Here is a 26,222-nt window from a genome sequence, read left to right as displayed (position 1 = left end):
TGGCAATGCTGCGCGGCCTCATGAATATGTTGGTAACACTGTCAACGTTCAGACTGACCGGGAAAGGTTTTTGGCGGGGTGAGAGGGGGCATCAAGAAGTTTCCATGGTGGGGGCGGTGTCAGATGGCTTGGTGCCATCGGAGATAAGGGGCAGCAAGGCTGGGTAGAGGAAGGCTCAGAGAGGGGGTTGTTTTGGAAGGTGGGTGGAGCTGGGGAGCAGTTTCTAAGGCTGGGAAGGGGTGGGGAAGCAGTGAGGGATGGGTGAATTGGGCTAGATAGACCTGATATGATAGAGCTTGTCTGGTGTCATGTTTTTCTGTTTATGATATAATAATTCATATTTTGTTGAAGGATATGCACAGTACTGAGAGAGAGAGAGAGAGAGAGAGAGAGAGAGAGAGAACTGAGGCATGTTTACTTTAAAGCCTCATACAGTAACACACACACACCCTTACACTATTTTGCTTATATTTTATGCTACAATAATCTCGTTCATATTTTTGCTGTATTTTCTCCTTTTTTTTTAGTTTTACGGGCAAAAAAATAAACTTGTGAGAGGATGCAAAAGAAAGAGCAGGTAGACATTGACTGCTAGTTTATTAAGGGAGCAGCCCACTTATAAACCGGCGTGCGGACGTCAATACAGACATACAAGGGCATACAGGTGACCCGAGGTCAATTGTTCTCTATGTGAAACAGGACAGGTACATACAGATAACGTGACAAATAAAATTAACAGACTGGACACAAAACATGCTCTGACACACACACAATACAAAAGGGCACAAATGAGTAAGTAATAAACGCATATCTACATAAATAAAACATGACTAGGTATTGCGACCTAGGGTCAGGAGAAAAGGCACCGCAGAAAATGGGAGGTTCCCTAAAGAAAACCCGTTGAGCAGGGACTTTACAAACTTGCTACATATGAAATTCGCATTTTAAACATTTTTGACGGTTATTAGAGATGAAATATCAACAGTGATAAAATATTCTCTTGTGTACTGTTATGATATGTGATAATCATAGTCAACTAAACTTGTAATGAAGTACAGTACATTAAATCGAGCAAAGTAAATAAAAAAAATGGCAAACGTGACACAGTAAAGCGCTAAGAAACAAACTCACAAACATACAGAGCGAAGAGGTAGAAGAGAAAGAGTTAGCTTTCGCAATGGCTATTGGCTCAAAAGCTTGATGTCACTTAAGATGTCATGAAACGTCACACGGCTTATCGCTTGTTATTGGCTGATATGGGTACGTCATCAGTTTAGGAACGAATAGTAGGAGGTGCGTGGGTGGACAGGCACTATGTCACTGTTGTTTTATAGTTTTGAATGGCTGATAGTCCAAGCATCATAAACATAACGTATGCTAACTGGCTACATCTCTAAGCTTCAGTGCACTTGGTAACAAAGACTGTTTTCCCTCTTCAAGTTTGTGGTTGTTCAGTCGCGCTTTTGAACTGATTGAGATTGGGCTTGTATTCGATATGCATATATATTATGTAGCACATGGTATTTTTAGCAGTGCTTCCAGCATTGCAAATCATGCTTGTGTTGTGCTGCTTATTGCATGTATAGCCCCACCTAGTCCTAAGAGGGTAAGGAAGGTGCTGACCCTCAAACAAAAATTGGAAATTGTTGAGAGGATGGAGCAATTGGACCCGGTCACATATAATGGAGGAATACGACATTGCCCGGTCAACCCTGCATGATATTAAGGATTCACAGGACAAGCTGAAGAAATATGAGATGGAATTTGGTAAGAAGACGGCCCGGAGTAAAGCCCGCAAGGTCATGGCAAAAGTCAAGCCCGTGGAGGAGGAGGAGGAAAAATAGGAGGACTAGTAAACATCCTCACAAGTTTTTCCAATGTCTGGCCATCTTAAGCAAGAAAGTCAGCGTACACAGCTAAGTAAGAGAGTAAAAAGTATTCTTATAGTGTTATTAGAATTGTTATTTTTTGAATTATCATATTGCATTGCATGCAAGACAAAAAGGGGTTTACTTTTTATGTGAATAATACACTGTATTTCTTAGTAAATTAAAAACGTGTAGCCTACTGAACTACATGCTGTGTACGAGGAAAAAAAGGGGGGGGTTGCTTTTTTGTTTTTAAGTGTATTTATGGAGTTTATTTTGTTAAAAATATGTAAAACAAGGTAGATAATTGCTTTTTGCATAAATTTTTCAGTTTAAAGTGTGGTGGTTGTTGTTTATAAGAATATTAAGAGTTGACCACTGTGCAGTATTGACAATTTTAGGTGAGGAAGGGTAGGGAGATGCCCTTGCACACCCCTAGATTTATTTAATCTTCATTATCCGGATTTTCCCCATATCTGACAAGCCCTTGGCTATATTAATTCAGGATAATTTAAGGATTACTGTATATATATATACAGGCAGTCCCTGGTTAACGCCAGGCTCGGTTAACGGCAATCCGGTTTTACGGGGCTTGTTTAGTGACGAAAATCTGCAATTTTCGGCAACAAAACTCGTGGATTTCCACTTATTGGTGCAGTTAATTGGGAGCATTGGCACAGATACATACATAACAGAGGCACTGATAACCGAAAATTGGGGCTTTTCGGTGCTGAAAAGCCCCAAAAATCGCCAAAAAAGCGCTGAAAATTGCCGATTTTTGGTTGGCACGATTTTCAGTTATCATCACACCCTCGAAACAGAACCCCCGCCGATAACCACACACATACACACACATATATATATATATAGACAAAATCCACGAAGGAAAGAGAAACAACGGAGCGCTACAAGGCCTTTCGACTGTCGTCCTTTACTTAGCTAAGTAAACAACGACAATTGAAAGGCCTCGCAGCACTCCAGTGTTTCTCTTTCCTTTGTGGATTTTGTCTTTAATTACAATATATATTCATCAGGTTCCATATTTTTGTGATTCAGTTATACATTATATATAATATATATATATACATATATATATAAATATATAATTTATTTATATATACAAATGCCTGTATTTGCGGGGATGTGTACCACAACCCCCCAATGAATAGCCAAAATCCACAAATACTTGAATACCCCTCTAAAAATCCTTATACTTGAGTACTTAAATAGTTTTGTCCCAAAAGTGCATTTACTCAGGAAAATTATATGAATATACAGTAGGCAGTCCCTGGTTATCGGGGGACTCGGTTATTGGCGATCTGATTTTACAGCGCTTGTCTAGCAACAAAAATCGGAGATTTTCAGCGCCGATATGCACTGATTTCCACGTATCGGTGTCGATAATCGGATACTGGCGCCGATACATACCTAACAGAGGCGCCAATTTCTGGTTATCAGTGAACACAACCCCTGCCAATAACCAGGAGACTGCCTGTAATTAGTGAATATTTTTCTATGAAAAGTACTGCTAATAGGTGAATTTTCCGCAAATGTGTATATTCCGCAAATGTGTATACACGTTACACAGAAAAATCCGCAAATAGGCAAAACTGTGAATCTGGAACCGGAATAGGTGGGGTCCACTGTATGTGTGTATATATATGTATGTATGTATGTATGTATGTATATATATATATATATATATATATATATATATATATATATATATATATATATATATATATATATATATATATATATATATATATATATATATATTAGAGAAACAAATTAATTGGGCTTTGAAGAATTTAATGGGAATTTTAAAATTTACTTTTATTATGAATGTATCGTAACTTTATGTCAATATATCACATGCCTGCAGGTTTTGGTTAACGGGGTATTGTACGAGATTCTGGATCACATACCAAGGTTTGTGAAGGAAGGTGCAACTGAGCACCAAGTGTTAGCCTGGAGGTATGGCTACGGATGTATTCGCCTTCTTGGTTCCAGTCAAATAGCTGTTAGTACCCTATGGATTTTTCTTCATTTACGACTTGTGGAAGACTTTAAAAATCTGTGTTGCCTTTCTTTTATCGTTTTTGATCGTTTGTGATATGATTAAGAGCTGACTCTGGCTTTGATTACTGAAAGCTATGAATCAGCCAGAAGTAATATTGAATAAGAGAATTTTATTTACCTTCATTATACAGTAGTAAGTATCATGAAAGATATACCGTACTAATAGCAATTATAATCAGGATTTTATATTTTGTCTCTGCAGGGAAAACCCTTACTGCATAGCAGTGGCAGATTAGAAATAAGTAAACATTATTCAGTGTAATAACCTGAAACAGAGTCATGAGAATAAAGTAGCTTTTATGTAGCTATTTGTGCTGATGCAAGTAAGTGTAAAATTACTGTTGTAAACTGCTATTTCATTCAGTAAAATTTGTCTTTGTTGGGGTAAGAATGTAAGTGAAAGTTGTTAAACTTTTCTTACGGAAAATGGCAGTCGAATCAGGTCAATGGCAAAACTTTTCAGGTGGAGAAGTGTGGTTCGTCTTTATCAGTCTGGGGATCACCTGAATTCCACGGGAAATTATATGGTCTCTGTGGCTACTTCGATGGAAATGTCGATAATGACTTCACCAAAAGAGATGGAACTATTGCTGCATTAGAACAATATCCTACGGGAGTAGTGTTTCCAGACTCTTGGGAGGTAGGGAAAACTTCTGGAATGAATTAGTGCTTGTAGTTGATTGCCAATAACTTAACAGTGTAATGATATTGCAGAATGAGTTCATTTTTAAAGTTAACTTAATTAGTGAGTAGCCTTGAGTGGTGTGGTGTCTTGAGGAAATTAATATTTATGTTTTTGAAAAGACCTGTTTCTTCTCATATAATGTTAAGTGGGCCAGCTTAAAGATCTCTAAATCAATTTACTCTATTATCTTAATATTGTCCCTTAATGAATTAATTACAGCTTAAAAATTCAATGAAAGAAAAATCTTAAAATTTTACTTGCAGGTCACTTGTGCCAAGGGGGCCTTCATGGTACAACTCCTCAGCTAACAGTGGGAAGAATGAAAAGAAATGAGGTAAGTGAGGTTCCTGTATTGTAATGGAATTGAAAGACAGTTATCTTATACATACACCGCTGTACTGAACACTTCATTTTCAATCCACAGGTTAGGAATTGCACCTTGGAAAAAGAGGTTGAAGACAGACTACGCAGTCAGTGTAATCAAACTGTTGTGGAATCAGGAATTCTACCTCAGGAGATGATCAGTGTTCTGATTGGTTGGTTTTCATTCTTTTCAAAGCAGAGAGAGAGAGAGAGAGAGAGAGAGAGAGAGAGAGAGAGAGAGAGAGAGAGAGAGAGAGAGAGAGAGAGAGAGAGAGAGAGAATATTCTGATAACTATTGTGTGGGTCCACCAAAGCATAGTGGTAGTAAAGAATCATTGCTAAAATTGAGGGAACGACAGAAATTCAAGGTCTGTTGAACTGAAGTTTTTTTTTAGATCAGTTCCCGATGTTGCTGTCTGGACAAAGAAGACAGGCAGGTGACTGCTGGTAAAAGTGTACTTAGTAGAAACAGTGAAAGACAATTATACCTTTAAAGAACTGCAAATAGTTTTGGAGTAGTTTGTTTGCTTTCGTATAAATTTTCTGTAAGCATAAAAGTTGGTGATGGGTAAAACTGTTTAATTCATCTGCTCTGAGAACACGAAGGAACAATGGTATACTGTACAGGCTGTATGGAGAGTAATATTAATCAGATATCTTAAAACGGGAAAGGTTTAATAACAACTCCAGCAACAATGAAGATCACAGTCAAAAAATTTCTGAAGAGAAAGTAATGCAGAACTGATTCAAATAAATTTTTAGAATGTGCACTTACCAAACTACAAAAAAACATTTATTTGAATCAATAAGAGGTGAAGCATAACACTTTCTATTGGGTCATTGATTTAGTAGTTCCATATTATGAAGCAAATCACAATGGCAATGTTCAGTGAAGCATCAAGGAAGAAAGAGAACAAGAATGATGTTGGCTCAAATTATAGCAATGAACCATGTTATCTGTATAAACAATATTTTTTTTGGAATTGACCCAGTTAAGAGGAAACTTGATTGAGAAGCATTGCTTGTAAATTCCCTATTAGTTGTAAGGTAACGGCTCTCAGGCGAACAAAGTATAAAACTTACACGGCACTTCCATATCCTTGCATTCATTGCATACAGATGTAACCAACCTTTAAATACGATTTGTTAAGAAATTTTGTTTCACTACACCACAGTTTCAATCTAAAACCCAACTAGGCATATGAAAATATCTTCAAGCTAGTGAAAAGTACTAGAATGTAATCATACCAGGACCTAGTTGAAAGTGAAGTGTAGTGAAACAAACTTTCTTACAAAAATCACACATAAAGGTTGGTTCCACTTGTATGCAAGTATATGGAAGTACCATGTAAATTCTGTACTTGGTTCACCTGTAAGCCGGTATCCTAAAACTAATAGGGAATTTATAGGCTTGGTTTATTCTAAAGTCTGATTACTTTGAGTGCATGTTATATAAAGGAAGCCATGTTGACGTCGTCCTTGAGCATCAGTGATATTGCCGAGTGTAAGACACTGTCACTACAAACATGCCTTAAAGGCTGAATGCAATGGAATAAAGTACACCTCTCACCTGCAACTCTATATAAATAGGGGCGACTGTTGTTTTGGATTAAAATATATTTGGAATTTGACGCAGGCTTAACATTCCGGTTATTTTGGTAAATGAGAGAGAGAGAGAGAGAGAGAGAGAGAGAGAGAGAGAGAGAGAGAGAGAGAGAGAGAGAGAGAGTGTAATCATTAATTCTGAAGAAAGTATTTCATCCGTAAACAGTAATTTCATATGCTAAGGATTTCTGAGACACGACAAGTAGTTTTATAGATAAAAACTGTGAATAGATAGTTGCTGAAACCTTATAAGTTGTTAAGAAAATATCGACCATTTACCTCAATTTTCAGACAACTGCGTATTTGATACGTGCTCCATCTACCAAAATACATCTGGCAACGCAAATGTTGTTGAAAATTGGCTGGGCGAAGTTCAAGCATCCGTGGTAGACATCTCAGATGTACAGAACAAAACCACTGGTAATGACGTTATCTTTTACTTGATAGTCATGACACTGTGATGTTGAATGCATGGCTCTGAATATACCTCAATGCAATGTGAAGGGACATTTTTAAACATAAAAAATTTGCATTTTTTCCCTAAACATCTATAGTTGGATAATTTTTAATATACATTTTTTTTTGGTTCCTCCATGTTTATTTGCATCCCTGACTGCCTATGCTTTTTAGGAAGAGATCTTTGAAAATGGGAAAAGGAAATGCTAGCCATGAAACAGCAATTTTGTTTTGTATTTCATATTCCATACAAACAGTGGACTAAAGATTTTACTCTTGATTATTAATTATCTGTCTCCCCATATAATTTAAACTGCTTCCAGATCCTGGTCTAAACACATGCTTAATTTCTCTGCAGATACTGATGTTATACCAGAGATTTTGTTCCAAGAGCCTTTCAGTGTCACTACTAAAGTGACAGAGATGACTGAGCCAGGGTCTTCTGAGAATACAGGTGAGTCTGGTACTGCATTAGATGAAAGGACATGTACGCCCCATATTGCTCTACGTAACAAAATCACAAGATTTTAGGGAGAATCCCTCAACAACTACGTTCCAGATGAAGTAATAGAAGAGTAACACTTTAAATTGTATTTAAGGTACTTTCAGGTATTAAAGAAAAGGCATTTATTAAAAAAAATAGACATATGGAAACTAAATAAGTTGAAAATCAAAGGTTAATTCAAGAAATTTTATATAATTTGTCCATGTGACTGCTAGAAAACAAGAAATCAACTTCGTATTTACGAAAAATTAAATTTCAGTTGTAAAGACATAGGACAACGGGGGCTGATTTTTACAAATTTTAAGGAGCAAAGCCTTTTCAACTGAACCAAAAAATCATCCGTATTCTTCCTATGCCCCATTTTGAGGGCACAACTTAGCTATGTCTTTAAAAGAAATCCTACAATCGGTTTCACATGCAGGATTTCTAATCATTATTCTTCACAATGGTCTTCTCTTCTTTAATGAAATATGTAGTCAGGTGTATTTTACAGCAGTTTTGTTTAGCTTGTATTCCCTCTTTTCCATCTTACCTTCTGCCCTGTCCTTACAATTGCTTCGTAGTGCAACTGCGATGTTTTCCTCCTGTTACACCTTTCAAACCTCTACTCTCAGTTTTCATTTCAGCACTGAATGACCTAATAGGTCCTAACTCTTGACCTTAGGCTTAAATCTTATATTCCTATCCTAATATTAGTCTTCACTTCACAATTATTCTTTTTCTGTACTGGGCTACTTTCTGTATAGGGGACATTAGGCTTGAAGGAGCCTCGTTCCAACTAAAATTGTAGCTTGTTTGTAATAATATCAATAAAAATAATAATATACACATGTTAACCCCCTTCCAAGCTCAAGCAGTAAAGATGGTCTAATATATTTTGAAATTCATGGACTCCAATAAGTTCTCAAACTTTTTATTGCATATATCATGGTAAAGCAGTCTGGCTCCACACACACACACATATATCAGTTACTGACTCAGTTCAGTCTGGTCATCTGAGAGTATGGTTGGGAAAGCCAGGTTACTTAGGTCAGTCTCAAGCCCAAACAGATTGGGAGGGTTGGAGTTAGGAAGGATATCTGTCTGTAGAACACTGGCATGACGAATTATGAAACATATATATATATATATATATATATATATATATATATATATATATATATATATATATATATATATATATATATATATATATATATATATATATATATTTTTGTTCAGCATATTGTAATTACCATTTTTCCCAACATGGAAGATGTTTTGACCTTAAAGATGAACCCAATTTTAACTATTAAAATTCTGAAAAAATAAACTATAATATAAAGATGCACATTTATGAGTTGATTGAATTGTTTTGGTTGGTGTACAGTACTGTTCACAGTCTACTGTCTCAATGCATTAAAATGCAGTGGGTTTGATTGTTATGGCATTTTGATTATAGGACTTACTTCTCACAGTCATCTTATGTTCCAACAATATGGTATTATGTTTAGTAGCATTAGCACTAGGAACGTTCTTTGGAGCCAAAGGAATCATTAATAAACACAAATTCTACACAAATAAGACACTACAAATAATATACACGATAACACCACATTTGCAGAGACTGCCAACTGTGTCACAGCCGATCCTAATGTATGTAATACAATATTTTTAAACGACTGTATACTGTACCTTAATATACTGTATAATATTTTATATATATTAACATTTGTTGTTACTGTATATGATTTCACTTTTTATTGATTTTTGTATTTGTATGACAAAACAGTGTCCTGTATATTATCCACAGTACAGTTTAATCATGAACTAGAAAAATACTTTTATCGCTGTATTTTAATCTTTTAAATTAATTTACTCTTTACATTACAATACTGTTTATTATTTTATATGTGCTAACATTTTTTACAATAGTGCTGATTTTTAATTCTACTGTTATACCTTTTCATTTTTGTTGTTAATGATGTAAAATTGCATAAAATGATGGAAATTGATTTCCATATTTCTCTGCTATTTTTTGCAAAATCTGCAATAGTCTTTACACTTGCTTTTTGTTCCAAGATCCTGTTGATGACACTAGTTCAGCAACACCGATAACTAAACCAGGGTCTCCTGCTGATAAAGGTGAGTTTGGTATTAAACAAAATGGTCTGTTTGTCCCATATTACCACATACAACAAAGTTAAATTTGCTGTAGATTTCTTAATAACTTCAAGAAAGAGTATACAGAATTAGAAAAGTAATTCATTAGAATTCCAGATAATTGCAGGTTTTAGGCAATGTATTTAATAAATGTAGGACTTACCTACGAAAGCTGGTTTTCCATCAATTATCCAACACTTGACACTATCAGAGGGCCCCAACTATACAGTGTGTGTATATATATATACACAGTCAGCTCCCAGTATTCATGGGGGATAGGGACCACAACCCCCAGCAAATAGCTAAAATCCACGAATACTTGACATCCCCCTCTAAAAATGCTTATAACTGGCTATTCAGATAGTTCAAACACCAACGACCCCCTTTAAAAACATTTATAACAGTTTACTTTAATAGTTCAAACACCAAATGTATACCTTAAACTACCATCCTACACAGAATATACCTTAAACTATCATCTACAACACTTTAATACCATTTCAAAAACATCTCACAACATTACCCTTAAAAATATATGGCTTACAGCTAAGTGTGAAATCTCTTCAAGTTACTCATATATTCAGGTACATCCATTTTCTCTATCTATCTATCTATCTATATATATATATATATATATATATATATATATATATATATATATATATATATATATATATATATATATATATATAATTAGCCTATATATATATATGTAAAATTTAAAAAAACCATGCTATGATTGTTGGAAATGCTGTTAGGGCAGCAAGAAGTGCTGGTAACACTGTTTCCAGATATAAGTTGTCTGAGAAAGGGTTATTTTGGTGGGTGAGAGGCTGGGAAAACAATTTTTTGGGTGGAAAGGAGGCCCATACAGGATGGGTAGGGAGGGGTAGGCAGGTGTTTGGGCTTCTTGAGAGCTTTCACAGTGTTTGTTGGCTTGAAAGCACCATCACTTCAACATCATTTCGTACACCTTTTGAGAGGCTTGTAAGGAAAGGTATTGAGTGACATACTGGCTGGGTGTTGTCTAGTTTATTACTGGTTCTTTACTGAATACATGTACAGAATCTTCGAGGTTGTTATTTGCTGGTGCGAGCCACAATGTAGCTTCTACACGCAGACAAGACAAAACAGATTAAAGTAAACATACAATGATAAAACATATATCAGTGGAAAGGCCAGGAAATTCCACATATGGACATTTGCATGAGATTCGAGACAGATTAATAAATACAATGCAGTAGCGTAATGTATGTGAAATGGCGAGACATTTGTCATCTTCACAAACAGGAACATGCATACAGTTTGATACAGAAGATTCAGTGGAACATTATGAGTTCATGATCGGAATGCTTGCATGGCAATGCAAGTAGTGGTGATCGTACATTAATCGAGACAACAATGGTTAGAGAGAAATAGACATGAATACTGTATGGTAGAAGTTGCGTTCCTTCGAGTGATCGCCGCTGACGCACGGGAGGGAGAGAGAGAGAGAGAGAGAGAGCTGGATGCTCTGAGGTCTTGTTTTGTCCAGTGACTGACTCACACGCATGCGTGCCCATAGGACCACCATGCGGTCCCTTACAATACTGCCCCCCACCCCAAGCAAGGCCCTGATAGCAAAAATCGTCTTACTGACAATATCAAACGGGCACAAAGGGCATGGGCTTTGGGCAGGCAGCGGGCTGAAGGACAACGCCGGTCAGGATGACGCTGGCCAGCAGGAACCCGAGGAGGATGGTAGCGGGTTGAAGGATGACGTCGGCTGATCCTTCGGTGGCCAGCTCGAGGGGGATGGCAGCAGGTTGAAGGATGACGTCGGCTGGTCCTTCGTTGGTCAGCTCGTCTGATACAAGTTTGGGGCGGTGTCAGGCTGCCTGGAGGAGCCGTCCAGGGCTCCGGTGGTGGGGTGGGTCATCTCGGAGGGTCGGACATCTACTGTAGGCTTGGGAATGGCGGGAGGCTGAGTCGAGGAGGCAGCGAAGGATTCGTTGGCACGTGGGTCATTATCGTGGGTCGGACGTCTACCACTGGCTCCGTCAGGTCACTCTGGGGTCACCAGTGTAAGGAAAGGTATTGAATGACATACAGTACTGGCTGGGTGGTGTCTAGTTTATTACTGGTTCTTTACTGAATACATGTACAGAATCTTCGAGGTTGTTATTTGCTGGTGCAAGCTGCAGTGTAGCTTCTACACAGACAAGACAAAACAGAGATTATGTTTCGGACATCTGTGCTTGTCGACAGACAAACAGATGGCGATTGTGAGAGACATAATAAATGTACAATGATAAAACATATATCAATGGAAAAGCCAGGAAATTCCACATATGGACAGTTGCATGAGATTCGAGACAGATTAATAAATACAATGCAGTAGCGTAATATGTGTGAAATGGTGAGATGTTTGTCGTCTTCACAAACAGGAACATTCATACAATTTGATACAGAAGATTCAGTGGAACACTGAGTACATGATCGGAATGCTTGCATGGCAGTGCAAGTGGTGGTGATCGTACATGAATCGAGACAACAATGGTTAAGTGAGAAATAGACAGGAATACTGTATGGTAGAAGTTGCGTTCCGTTGAGCAATCGCCACTGACACACGGGAGGGAGAGAGAGACAGCGGGATGCTCTGGGATCTCGTTTTGTCCGATGGCTGATTCACACGCACATGTGCCCATAGGACCGCCATGCAGTCCCTTACAGGGTGAGTATTGTGGGGAAAAGTTGGCCAAGGCAAGCCAAGATTATTTTATGACAACTTAATATCTTTTAATGAAATACTCGTATGATTTATATAATTGTTTGTCATTAAACATATTGCATTGTCTGTTTACCTAAGGTTTCAACCAATGATGTATGTCTATTTTACTGTACTGTATATTGGAGGATACTAAATTTTCATAAAATAATCACGCATAACACAGTGTTAGAGAGAGAGAGAGAGAGAGAGAGAGAGAGAGAGAGAGAGAGAGAGAGAGAGAGAGAGAGAGAGAGAGAGAGTGTATTAAACAGGCAGGCATTAATAAGACTGCTGACAGAAGGGCACAACTACTTGAGAGTATCGTCTGCCCGTATGGCACAAACAATAGACTAGGTATAGCATTTAGTTCCTGTTCACTTTTCGTTCATTTGTAATTTTCAAGTTACATCACATTTGGGGGCAACAGGTATTACATGTCCATATGAGTTCAAGACATGATAATGCAGTTAGGTAGCATTTGCTGTTCATTCAGCTGTAACCATTTAAAAACTGCATAGTAGCTGTAAGTCTCTCTCTCTGTGATAGCTTAAAATCTCTTGTAATCGAGTCAAATGTGGACTGTAAATGTTTCCAAGGTAATAAAAATTGCAGTTTTGCATCTCTCTCTCTCTCTCTCTAAATCTTATCATAGGTTGACGTTCATACCTTGGTCGCTTTGTTACTTGTGTTCAAAGTATGAACTCGATATTCAATACATGCCAAAGTTAATATCCCTTAATATCCCTTAACCATGGAGAGTAATGAATATCATTGTGTTATTAAGTAAATATAGTGCATTATATATTTATCCAAGTTTTCTAACAATGATTTTCGAACTATTGAATTGCTTATGTGGTTCTTCAGGTGTAAAGATTTCAAACATTTTTGTAAGCCATACATAATACTATAGTGATACATCTTTGAAAAGACCTGCACACACACGTAATCAGATCTGATTGAAAGGTTTATTAGATTTTTAATGATGAGGTGCCAAAATACAGTACGAAATGATAGCTACTTGTTCAATAGAAAATCAGCAAGTATACGAGGTGTGTTCAAATAGTATCCGACCTTTATTCATAAAAAATACTTGTATTCAGATACAACAATCTTACACTAAACTCCTTCAAAGTAGTCCCCTTGGGTTGCCACACACTTCTCCCAATGGTTCTACCACTGTCGGAAGCAGCACTGGAATGCCTCTTTTGGGATGGTGTGCAGCTGGTCCATCGCATTCTGCATGATGTCTTCTCTGGACTGAAATCTGGTCCCTTTCAGGAGCATTTCCAGCTTGGAGAAAAACCAGAAGTCACACAGAGCCATGTCAGGAGAGTAGGAAGCCTGATGAAGCATAGATGTGTTGCGTTTGGCCAGAAAACTCTGTATCAAATGTGAAGAATTGGTGGGTGCATTCTCATGATGGAACTGCCAATTAGAGAGAGAGAGAGAGAGAGAAAGAAAGCTGAGCAATTTAAGTTTGTGGGTGTGACTTCTGGCTTTCCCCCAAGCTGAAAATGCCTCTGAAAGAGTCCAGATTTCAGTCCAGAGAAGACATGCAATGGACCAGCTGCACACATCTCAAAAGAGGAACTCCAGCACTGCTTCCAAAAGTGGTAGAACCATTGGAAGAAGTGTGTGGCACCCCAAGGGGACTACTTTGAAGGAGTTTAGTGTAAGTTTGTTGCATCTGAATACGAGTATTTTATGAATGAAGGTCAGATACTTTTTGAACACACCTCATATACTGTATACACGTATATGTGCCTGTGCATATATACATGTATGTACCATGTTGCTGTGTGCTTGCTTGCCTTTCACTTTCTTTCTGTGGGTTGTTCTTTATAAAAAAAAAATTCAAGTTCAGCCAAAGTAAGCAATTGCAGCATATTACGCATAAGAGAGAGAGAGAATTTCAGTGTTAATTATTTTACACTTTTTTATGTGTACAGTAGTATACAGTGTATTCTGTGTTGCCTATCAGCAGACTAAATGTGTTGTTTATAAGCATACTTAGTTTAAATGGTTATGTGGTGTTGGCAAGGTAAGGAGAGTAAGGGTATGAAGTTGCTGATTCACATCCATAGATTCTTTGTAATCATATCCGGAAATTACCATTACCTGACTTATCTTCGACGTATTAATCCAGATATGGGAGAGACTACTGTAAAACCATATTTTTAAGCTTTTACTGGTTTCTTTCTGTACATTATAATAATGTACATTATGTTAATGTTTGTTTTTGTGATTTCAAAACCTGTTTTAATATGTATTTTTATGGTTTTCCAATATTTGTGTTCCTGAAATTACGTCAGTCAATTTTTATTTTTCCCAATCATTTTTCACAAAAATGCAGTGAAGTCGAAAATGGTGGCAACGAAATGACATAAGATGAGGTGTCACTGTGTTTTAGATAGCAGTATGACTCAAGCATAAGAACAGCCCCTTTCTCTGATGACTTATGCTGCTCAACAGCTTCTTGAGAGCAACATTCTCTCTGGATAATAAACTGTATACTCCAGATAACTACCTTTTGTTTTCCGCAGCCTTCCAAGTTTTATTCTTTGATGGAAGGCTACAGCTGAAGGATTATTTCAGTATTAACATCAATAGGACATCACATAAATTTTTTTTCTTACCTAAATATGTTTTATTTCAGGCACCTCCCGTAGAAGGAGTAAACTACTGCTGCAAGTTTTGATGAAAGTCAGTATGGAATGATGCTCCAAGAGTCAAGAAGGAAAGAATAGTTAAATACAGCATTTGGACCTGATCTTTGGCATTTTTTTTCATAATTTTGGCTTGAAGTTATTATATTCTCTAGATAAATGCTTCATCAGATAAACATCTCTGATGACAGGAATATTTATAATTTTTTAACTGATGGCAACATTATGGTGGCTGATTTTCTTTCCTATGTATTGCATGAGGCATTGTAAGTCTGTTAAGAACAATGTTTAGTGGATATTGTACATCTGTTAAGAACAGTGTTTGGTGGGTTTTTAATTATTTGGTACTATGCTTTTGCCAAAGAATTTGTAGGGTTGGTTTACTAATTGTGTGATAACTACGAGAAATCGTCTCCTTGGTTAGTAACAATTAAGCCCACTGGCTCATTGGTTAATATTGTTAAAATGTTCTTAGTTTTTAATGCTTTAAAGTGGCAAGTTTTCCTTTCAGAATAAAAGTATTGTTCTTGCTTTCTATTCTACTAAATACTGTATCAGCTTTAAATTTCCAAATGTATCCTAGTAACTACACCCAAAAGTTTTTCACGTGTATAAAAAGCTTGTCAACCAAACCTCTAAATACATACAAATGCTCCTGAAAATAACTGTGATAAAACAGTCAATTTTACTTTTTTTTTTTTTTTGTAAAGAGCAGCTTTGGGGAAGTTAAAGTTTTCAGGTATGTTCATTATATAATTCCTCTTTCAAAGGGGCCTTCAAAGGAAAAAGTTTCCTTTAAAATCTAGTCTGGTTCATTACATCTGCAACCTGCTAGCTTGTGACTGGTTGAAATCATTGTTTACGCTATCGTAGGCTTACTGTGATAAATTTGCAAACTATTTCTTCAATAATACTCCTGATTGCTTATAATCCTCACACCTATATAGATCATAAACGTACCGATTACATATAACTTTAAAAGCACACGAAAGACGAATCTATATCAGATAGTCTAAGCAGTTCAAACAGAAATGAATGATGGGCTTTAAATACTTATGCACATCTCACTTTAGGTCAATCAAACAACATCTGGCTGAGCATGAGGAAATAAAAGGTATTTTACAAATTTCTTGCATGCAAATTACAGGAGGAAGGTAATATTCAAAATAACATAAAATCGTGTTGTGTTGTCCGTGCTGTCTGGAGTAGGCGAAAAGAATAGCTACTGCAACATTAGCTGAAAGGCAGGAAATTTCAGCTGATCTATGGCAATGGTACTGCAGTTTTCTTTCCAGAATACTTTGCACATTTATGTGACATTTACTTGAGAATACAAATCAATGTAATACCTTTGATAGGGCAGTTACAAGATCATTTTGACAAATAACTTATAGCACAAAAGTTTGAAATCTCAAAGAGTTCCAGTCATCCTTTGTGTGTTTATGACACATATAGTATGAAAGGCTAGCCTACACTTATTCTCTTATTAAAGGCATTGGAACGATACTTATATAGAATGAATAAATCGGGTTACAATAAAAGAGTAAATTTTTCTGATATGAAATGAAAGTGCAGTTAAAGGAAGGCCAGTAAAATGAAACATCTAGTGAATAAATAGTGTAGTCTATCGTTCGCTTGTCAGTGTTTTGTGTTAAAGCTGGTTAACATCATTACAGATTATTTTTCCAGTTTACAGACATGGATACAACTCTGGTAATATAATGAAGTTATTTTTTATATTATGCAATAAAGCTGTGCACTGAAAGAAGTTTGAGTGATAAGGAAAACTTGTGATATAAGTAATTTGTGGGCATAGGTCTATGTGTAGCCTATTGGAGATAAGTCTATATGTAGCCTAGGATATACCAGTAAGATCAAACAAAAATTGGAAACTCCGTTCGTTTTGCTGTAGAGTCTCCAGTCCTCTAAAGCTTCAGATGCTTATAATTTTTCTAAATTCTTTCTTCAGTCGACTCTAGCGACCTAATTTCTGTAATGTATTTCGTTATTTAGGGGACGAATTTCACCTTCAACTTTTTTATTTTTCTCATAGAAAGATTTCTGAACTACTGAAATGTTTGGGTTTTCATGCACAAATTTTACAATGTAATTCTTTTACTCTTCAGAGTACCTGTCGTTTCTTTATTCTGTCATTTGCAATAATAAAAATATTGGCAACATAAAATTTTGTTTCACTGTAGCAGTCCTGCTAGCTAGCCATGATGTTGCACCCTACTTTACCACCAGATGTCACCACCATTTGGATCAGAGGTGCATAAAGTGATGATATTTTGTTTATGAGCTATTGTCAGATGATGGGGTCAAACAATATTTAGAGAAATCTAACGAAAATGCAGATGACCAATGCTTCCTTGAGGCAACGGTGTAGGATTTTCTTACTTTTCGTTGCTTGCTATATTATCATCCAATTACATCGTAGTTCTCTTTTTTATCTGAAAAGACATTTTCCTTCTTCACTGAATTCATAAACAATCTATATATTTGTGTAAAAATATAGTAGGGACTTGGGATGTTACATTTAATATAAAAGTAAACATTAATTTCCATGAATCGGTTAGAAAGTCGGTCCCTTATGAAAGTGACTTAAAAGATGTCCATATTCATTGCTGCCCTTGTGAGCTGCCAACTACACTTTTATGTAATCTCCAGAATAGTCTAAAAAATATTATACAGACTTGAAGTTCTTTACATTGAATTTAGCTTCGAGCACGAGCTGGAAATGGCTGTTCAGACTTACTGACATGGTAGGTAACTATCAACAGGCAAGAGGAAGCCCTGGCCACCTGTCGATCAGCAATCCACTTTGCCTTCCGGCCCAGGTGCCAGATGAAAGGGGTGACTAAGATGGGCAGTAAATGTAAATAACTTTAGGTGTTGTATGTTAGAAAAAATGAAAATTACTTCTAATATTTGCTATATGTTCCTACTAACAGACTAACCTTCATTCTTTACATAGACCTACCCACTGATGGGAGGAATCTGGGTACTCTGAACTAATCGGTAAGTTTGCCTAACTCTGGAATGTCATCTTTGTCAGGTAGGAGCTAAAGAAGGAAGACCCCACACCTCTAGCCCGCTGTACAAATGAGGTGTTGCAACTGCTAGACTTCTGGGTTTGCATAGCTATTAAAGATTATTATTACTGTATTCAGACAATCAAACCTACTCATAGGGACAAGCCCACTGGGGCCACTGACTTGAAATTCAAGCTTCCAAAGAATATGGTGTTCATTAACGAGGAAGTAAGAGGAGAAGTAAGAATTCGACACCCTACTTCAAGGCGAAGAGATAGTAAGAGAAAATGAGATTCCTATGCTTCCTCCCCCGATACTATGACAGCCACTTATAATGGCCCCAAGGAAACGTAATTTTCAAACACTGTTTCAACTTCTTTCAAATACTGAGATCGGTTCGCACTTTCAGTACGCAGACTGCAGAATGGAAGTGAGGGACAAATGTGCCTGAAAGCTAATAAGGTAGAGACTGCCCTGCAGTCATGACCTTTCACTTTAAAAGTAGACAAAATGTCCTCCTGAATCTGAAAGTGCGCCTCAGAAATTAAGTCCTTCACGAAGAAGGACAATGCGTTCTTAGTCAGAGGGTGAGACAGTTTCTTGACAGAGCACCAGAGGTTACAGGATGGTCCTCTGATCTTCTCAGTCCTGCTCAGGTATGTAATGCCTTAAAGCCCTAGCAGGACAAATTGGGTCACAGACATCTCAGGAGAAGAGATGTTGAGTCTGAGACACCAGATTTGGAAAATCGCCAACTTTGCCTGGAAGACAGCTAGGAAATCCTGCATCTTGCAATAGCCTTTGCAGCGCATCTTGAAATCCCTTATGCTCTGACAAGCTTCTGGACAGCTGAAGCCTGTCAGGGCAAGAGCGACAACCGTTTGGTATCTCTTAAAGCGAGGTTGTCAGAGCAGACATGGTTTTTAGGGGTTAGGAGTCTCGGAAAGCCCACCCACAACCATAGCAGGTCTTGGAAACATTCTTTCATGGGCCAGAACGGGGCTATGAAAGTCACTGTAACGTTGGGATGAGTACAAGACTTATTCAGCACTTCCCTGGCCATGTTGAAGGGCAGAAAGGTGTAGTGGTCCAAGTGATCAATCTTGCAGTATGGCGTCTGTTGCCCATGCTAGAGGGTCCAGGGCCTGAGAACAAAAGAGGAAGGCGATGGTTTCTTGAGGTGGCAAACAGGTCCAATGTCGGCCTGCCCCATAGTATCGCAGATTCCGATAGAACAGGGGATCCAAGGCCCACTCGCTGAGAAGGACCTACTTTTTGAAGGCTCAGTTCGCCCACCACAATATTTAGTTTGCCCTGAATAAATCAAGTGACTAGACTCACCTAATCTTATCTGTCCACAGTAGAAGGACTCTTGCTGTCTGGCAGAGAGAAAATGAGTGAGTGCTGTCTCACTCTCGTATGAACATTAGGGCTGTGGTACTGTCTGATTGGACTACCACAGTCTTGTTGTGAACTAGGGTCGAGAAGCACTGAAGCCCTAAGTGAATTGCTTTCCGTTCTTTGATGATGATGTGAAGGTTCTGTTCTTCTGGCGACTATGTCCCAGAAACATCCCAGTTCCCCAAGAGGACTCCCCAACCTAGAACTGAGGAGTCTGAATAGAAGTCTAGGTCTGGGCTCAGAGGATGAAGGGTTTTCCTTCCGAAAGTTTGCGTTCAGACCGCCAGATGCTGGTCCAACTTGATCTCAGGCTGTTTCCCTATCCCAGTTGGCCTTGAGGAAGAATTCCAAACTCTTATGACAAGTTTGCCAGACTTGATGAACGTCTTGATAGACGACAGAGTCCCCAGCAGGCTCATCCACTGATGGGCCGAGCAAGAGGAAGGAGCTAGAAACTAGTGGACTGTCTGAAGGCAGCTGGCAATTCTCTTTGCAGATGGAAAAGCCTGAAATGTCCAAGAGTTGAGACTCATCCCCAAATACAGAAACTCTTGCGACGGGGCCAACTGGGACTTCTGAAAGTAGATGATAATTCCCAGTTCCTGAAAGAGGAGAAGTTCAAGTCCTTTGAGCACTTTTCCTCAATGAAATCATTTTGCTAGAGGAGTGGAGACTTGAGTGAACAGTTGAGGTGCCGTAGAGAGGCCAAAGCAAAGAGCCCGAAACTGGAAGATTTAGCTGGCGCCGGGCGCTCTTGAGAGGAAAAAGGTATTTAGAAACTAACAGGGGTGCCTGAGAGAGTGTCCTAGAAGATGAACCTTAGATACTTCCTGGAGTCCAGATGGATGCGGAAGTGGAAGCATGTCCTGTATATCCAAGGTTATCATCCAATCACCCTGGAGAATGGATGAAAGGACTGACTGGTTTGTCTCCATCTGAACTTCGTCTGCCTGATGGAGAGATTGACGGCGCTTACACTGAGGACTGGTCTCCAAACACCAATGAATTTGGGACCATAAACAGATGGTAGTAGAAGCCCTCCAAGTTGATGTCCTCGACTTCTTCTATGACTTCCTTTTGTAGGAGAGAGGAGACCTCCTCCAAAAGAGCCGAAGTTTCCCAAGCCTCTTGAATAGGCTGTCAAAATGATGAGAGAAGGGACTAAAGGGGGGGCTCTCCATGAACAGAATGGAGAAGCCCTACCTCAGAACCTTGGCAAGCCATTGTTCTGTCCCTCTTATACTCCACTTCTCTCAAAACTCGAGAAGACTGGCTCCTACTTGTGCACAGAGGACTTCTTCCTCATTTCTTGGGCAAGGACTTGAGCTCCTCTTCATAGTTCTGGCCAAGAAGCGGACAATGGAGTGGGTCCTAGACTGGACTTGGGCTTACTCCCACAAACGAGATGTTGCTGGAGAGGAGAAACCGTCTTAGGAACAAAAGCGGACAAATCCTTGGGGGCGTTTGGAAGACTGCACTAGAAGATCCTAAGTCAACTTCTATTATGGAGGTCCGACTTCCGGGCCTGAGTGACTACTTTAGTGGAAAGGGAGCACCAAAAAAACTCTTTTCTTCAAAACCCCCAAAGTGAAGTTCAAGAGAGCCATCCCTGATGGTCTTGTCTGCACAAGGACTCTTAGCCAGTCCAAGGCAAAGTCTCCAACTAAATCATTGCAATCTTCAATCCTCTTGGCTAGCACTCTCACCATCCAGTCCAAGAAACTGAAGCTTCAAACAACTCAAAAGAGATTTTTGACAAGGAGGTCAAGTTCTGCTGAAGAAAAACAATTTTCACCAACAAAAACGCCATGCGTCGGGAAGAGGGAGTTTCCCTGGTGGCGTAAGAAAGAAACCTCCAACAGATTAAGAGCAAGGAAGGAAGACGAAGGAAGCCTTACCTCGCTCCCTCTTAGCAGAAAACCAACACTTACATCTCCCTAAGTGCCTTCCTAGAAGATGAGGAAAGCACCATTGTGGGGAACCTAGGTCTGTCATATGGATGGCTCCTCACAGGAGGGGCATAGGGAGGCAAGACCAGGGCTAGCTGGAGCCAAAAATAATAGGAAAGCTCACCTGCAAATACTGAAGGAGAGCTGCACAGGTTAGAGACTCACGGTTGGAAACGGGCACTTGGCACTCTGAGAAGGAAATTGATACTGAAGAGTTAGCGCCCGGTGCTCGGGAACTGGCACTGGGCCCTTGGCAGCTGGCACCAGGCACTCGGAAGCGGGCGTTTGGCACTTGGCAACTGGCGCTGAGTGGTCAGAAACTGGCAGCGGACACTCAGGAGCTGGAGGTGGACGCTCATGAAGAGAAGGGCACTTGAACAAAGACAAAGGGTGCCCGAGAAGGATTGCTGGGCACTTGGGAGCCAAATACTGGTGTCCAACAGAAATACGCTCAGGAGAGAAATGCTCCGGACTGTCCCATGCACTGCAGGAAGGTTGAAGACTGCACCCAGCTCCTTAAAACACTAACTGGGCATTGGAGAAGAGCAGCCAGCATCGCCTGCATGCCTCTCCAATGGACAAGACGAATCTAGAAAGCAGTTGTGGTGCTTCAAAGTCCAGGCTGGAGTCTTGAGAGCTGGACGATAACTAACACACATCTACAGAGGCGCCTTTCCAACGACTGTCTGTCGAAGCCTGGGAGTGATCAACAGGCTCGACTGGGGAGGGGGTGAATACCCGTGGGCAAACCCCACCAGCCTCCCTTGGACCTCCGGTATGTATTCTCCCAGGTTTAGAGGAGCATGACAAGGACCTTTGTTTAGGAGAACCGGAGGGACAAGCAGCCACCTCCTCCACTTGCGTGACACTTTCTCCTGTAATGACGCCTTACCAGTGACTGTCTGCCGATACCTGGGAACATGCAACAGGTTCAACTGGGGGGCAACTACCCGTGGGCCAACCCCCCTCGGTCTCCCCTGGACTTTCAGCATGTCTTCTCCCAAGTTTGGGGGAGTATGACAGTGACCTTGGTCTAGGAGAACTGATGGGACAAGTAGCCACCTCCTCCACTTCACTGTATTCACTACTAGGTTAAATTCCTTGTTACTCGAGACTGGTAATGGCAAGGGAGCCAGGTTGGGGAGTATCTGGATTAAAAGTAGGAGGGCTAGTAGCAGGAGAAAAAGTAGGAAGGGGGAAGGAATAGCAAGGTTATCTTCTCACCTGGGCTTAGGTATAAATTTAGGCTAAGAGAAGTACTTTTCTCAGTGGTAGAAGCCACATTCTTCCTCCTATCACTAACTTGTCTAGTTGAGATTTAAGTACCTTCCACTTCAGCTCACTTGGCGCTGGGCGCTTGAGAGCAGGCATCAGGCGCTCGGCCAATCATTACATTCAGCACAAGTTTTCTCCTTATTACATTACTGCACCCTACACTTACTGCAAATTATATATGTCTCCTTGCTACAAGAGTCATATGAAGATTTGATCATTCTGTTTGTAACCTATGCTACAGCAGCAAAACTAGATGAACTTGAATCATACAGAATAACAACAAACACTGGAAAACTGATCCAGAAAGCTATCTAAGCTTGTAGGCTACTAAAAATAAGCGATAATACTTCACCGAAATCAAGTTATTCAACTGAAAACCAACGAACAAGGGTACTGCAAACAACCAGTGTTTACTTGAGAGCCAGCAGAACAGATGAGGTTTTCTGCTAAATTGTTTCCAGTGCTCCCATTAGAGGGCAGGGCTTGTCACCTACATTAAACTCTCAAAGTAGTACAGCAATTTTTTCAAATAAAGGCTGCCGCACGAGTTAGAAACTAGAGCTATGTAATTAATTGGTAAGTTACTCATATGACACTTCAATTTCAGACTGCTAACATTCAAATAGTTCAATAATGGCTAAAATAGCTAATATAAAGGATCATAGACAACATTCCTAATGAGAAGGCAATCACTCTAATGATTCTTGAAAGTAAGAAGAACTTGATACTGGCCTCTCCAAGAAGAGCATTGTACAAGGGTGGGGCAAATACTACTTTCAGATCATCCCAGGACAAAACAGGTAAAATACCATACTGTACTAACCAAGACACATGGTTATGCATTTCCATTAATTCTGGAAACCAGGTTTTCCTTCTGCAAGGTGTGACATGGTATAAGTTCTGTCCAGTCTAACCTGTCTTGAGTACTTTCTGCCAGAATTTCTACAAGGTCCAGCCTTCCTAAATATCCTTCCTTAGTGATTTATGTAATGTTTATGCAAGTCTTCATCCACGCCCCCTCAGTCTTTGAGATCTCAGTCTACTCCAAGCCCTGACACATATCAATCAACAATTTTCTCATTTGTGAGATGGTTTTCCTCTTAATCAGGTAAGGATAGGTGGTGTCTAGAAGGGTAAAAAGCCTTCCCTGTTCAGCAAACCCTAACATACTAGTTTATGTTAGGTTAGCTTGGGAAATATAAGCTACATGAGTTCACTGTAATTTTCTAGACTTATGCCTTATAAGGTCAGGTTAGTGTTGGGGGGGGGAAGGCTATCCATTCACTCCCTTGATCACCTAAGGTAATTTAAATAAGTACTCTTAGGACACACCCCAGTAACTCCCAGTAACTGGCATTGCAACATCTTTGACTTTTTTTATGACATACATATTAACCTATAGATATAACAAACATGAACTATGTAGGCTGTTTTCCTTACTGCATGTCATTTGGTTAATACAATTTAAATCATTCCAGTCGGTGAATTCACTTGCTTTTGGTTGGATTGGACTGGAATATAGAATTCAGGCCAAAGGCCAAGAGCTGCGACCTAAGAGGTCATTCAGCACTCCTAGTTCTTGGTTCCCCAAACCTTAAAACCCATTTCCACAGGATCCCCACAAAATTTGCATAGTAAAAGCTAGGTAGCCGTCAAAAAAGAGCACAAATGTGATTTGCTCAAAGTTTACAACCAGAAATCCATGAAATAATGAGATAAGCAGTTGGAAAATATATAGATAACTTAAGTGACAAGAAAATAATGTATTGTAGTATTGATAATAACAAGGTCAGTCTGCAATGCAAATTTCCGAGAGGGCATCATTTAAAAATTTTTGGTAAAATCTTAATTTACACCATTATCATATTTTGGGCTTGAAAATATTTTCCTGTGTTAATGTGTGCACTGACTGTTTCTGAGGTTTATTTCTTTTGCTGTCAAGTTTTATGAAACAACCTACCAGTATCACTCCCATGGGCAGCGTTGGAATGAATATAAAACAATAAACAGTATTTCTAAGTAACAGCTCCGCACAGACTGTATGGAACAGTTCTGCAAATATGAAAGTCATTAGGGAGCCATATGTTCAAGAAAGGATTGGCTAAGGAAACCTATTACTACTAATCTAATGTACCCTAACCTAACCTAACCTAACTTAGTAGGCCGTATTACTTAGCCGTGGGCCTCCACCTACTGACCCTCCCGGTAAAGTAAACCACTTTTTACCAAAAGTTCCCCTACAGCACTGCGCATGCGCATTAGCATTTCAGGATGGTCAGCATCCAAAAACATATCCCCATTCTGAGATTAGTTACAGATTAATTACTGTCTACCGACAAAAAAATAATGGCAAATTCTTGATAAGCAACCAAAATACTGTAGGAAACGTCAATTTTAAAGGAAAAATATCTGACACGCAGAGCTAGGCTGATGCTTAGTTCTACCACATAAATAAAAGAAGGCAAATGCTCGGTAACCTTAAAGTTGCAATATATTTGGGCATCAGTTTCATACTAATCAAGTTAAGGAGATTTAAGATCAGAGTACATAAGCTCCAATATCAAACAGCTTAATGGTTTAAAGAAAATAGGCTGCCATTTTTTCTTTTAAATTGGCTGAATCAAAAAACGTTTAGAGCAAAACCATAAAATATTTTTTTTAACAATTTACCAATCTCATGCCTATCACTAGGGGTGCACTTGCCTATTCTGTAAGGACAACTGGGCAAGTTACTTCAAAGTCTAATAAAAGATAATTCTGTGCGTGCGCAGGTCGTGACATCACCTAGCCTGAGTATCCTAAATTATAGAAAACGGAGTGATTAATGGGGGACTTTTATTTTTATCTGTGTTGTTCGCTTCTCAGTCACACTATTTAACTTTATTAATTTCAAGTATATCATTCATATTTAAAGAAAAAATATAAATAGTATGATTAAAATATAGACGTAATGTTTCTGTCTATTCTTGTTATAGCTTACTTAGAGTTAACAATATGGGTGAGGAGTGGCCAGTTTACACTGTACTCTGTCAGTAAATTACTGTGTAATATTATAAATGACTGTGTAATATTATTATCATGTTTAGACTGAAGTCATTACTTAGTAATTTTTCAGAAGTTACTGCAGTAAATGAGAAGAAATGAGAGAGAAATGAACATAGCACCTCACACATTATAAAGTAATTTGGCATTTAATTAGATAATTAACCTTTGAAATGTAAGCTTCTATCCTCATGTCTTTTTTTTGTAGATTTTCCAGCTTACCTTCTGTAGTGGAATAATTAGCATTGATATGGCTACATAACAACTTGTTAAGTTGATGCTGAAAGGGATTAAATAACACCGAGTATAATGTGCAAGTGTTTTCGTAATTGGATGTGCAGCCACTAACAGCACAATTGCGAAGCATGTTTGATTGCCGCAGCCAGAGTTCTGCACACA

General features: G+C 38.8%; 1 protein-coding gene across 1 annotated transcript in view; it reads left to right on the top strand.

Annotated features, from left to right (window-relative positions):
* Positions 1 to 1,682: 1,682 nt before the first annotated feature.
* LOC136841984 (uncharacterized) overlaps positions 1,683 to 26,222 on the top strand; it is a 41,129-nt gene continuing 16,589 nt past the window's right edge. The window contains exons 1-6 of the mRNA XM_067109388.1: positions 1,683 to 1,767; positions 4,899 to 4,969; positions 5,060 to 5,171; positions 6,895 to 7,023; positions 7,418 to 7,513; positions 9,626 to 9,688. Coding sequence (XP_066965489.1) covers positions 1,683 to 1,767; positions 4,899 to 4,969; positions 5,060 to 5,171; positions 6,895 to 7,023; positions 7,418 to 7,513; positions 9,626 to 9,688 — 556 coding nt within the window. The remainder of the gene's footprint in view (positions 1,768 to 4,898; positions 4,970 to 5,059; positions 5,172 to 6,894; positions 7,024 to 7,417; positions 7,514 to 9,625; positions 9,689 to 26,222) is intronic.

Source organism: Macrobrachium rosenbergii, chromosome 9 (genome assembly GCF_040412425.1).
Source record: "Macrobrachium rosenbergii isolate ZJJX-2024 chromosome 9, ASM4041242v1, whole genome shotgun sequence".
NCBI classification, from domain to species: domain Eukaryota; kingdom Metazoa; phylum Arthropoda; class Malacostraca; order Decapoda; family Palaemonidae; genus Macrobrachium; species Macrobrachium rosenbergii.
The sequence above is the reverse complement of the archived record's forward strand: the minus strand, read 5'-3'. Positions and strand labels throughout refer to the sequence as shown.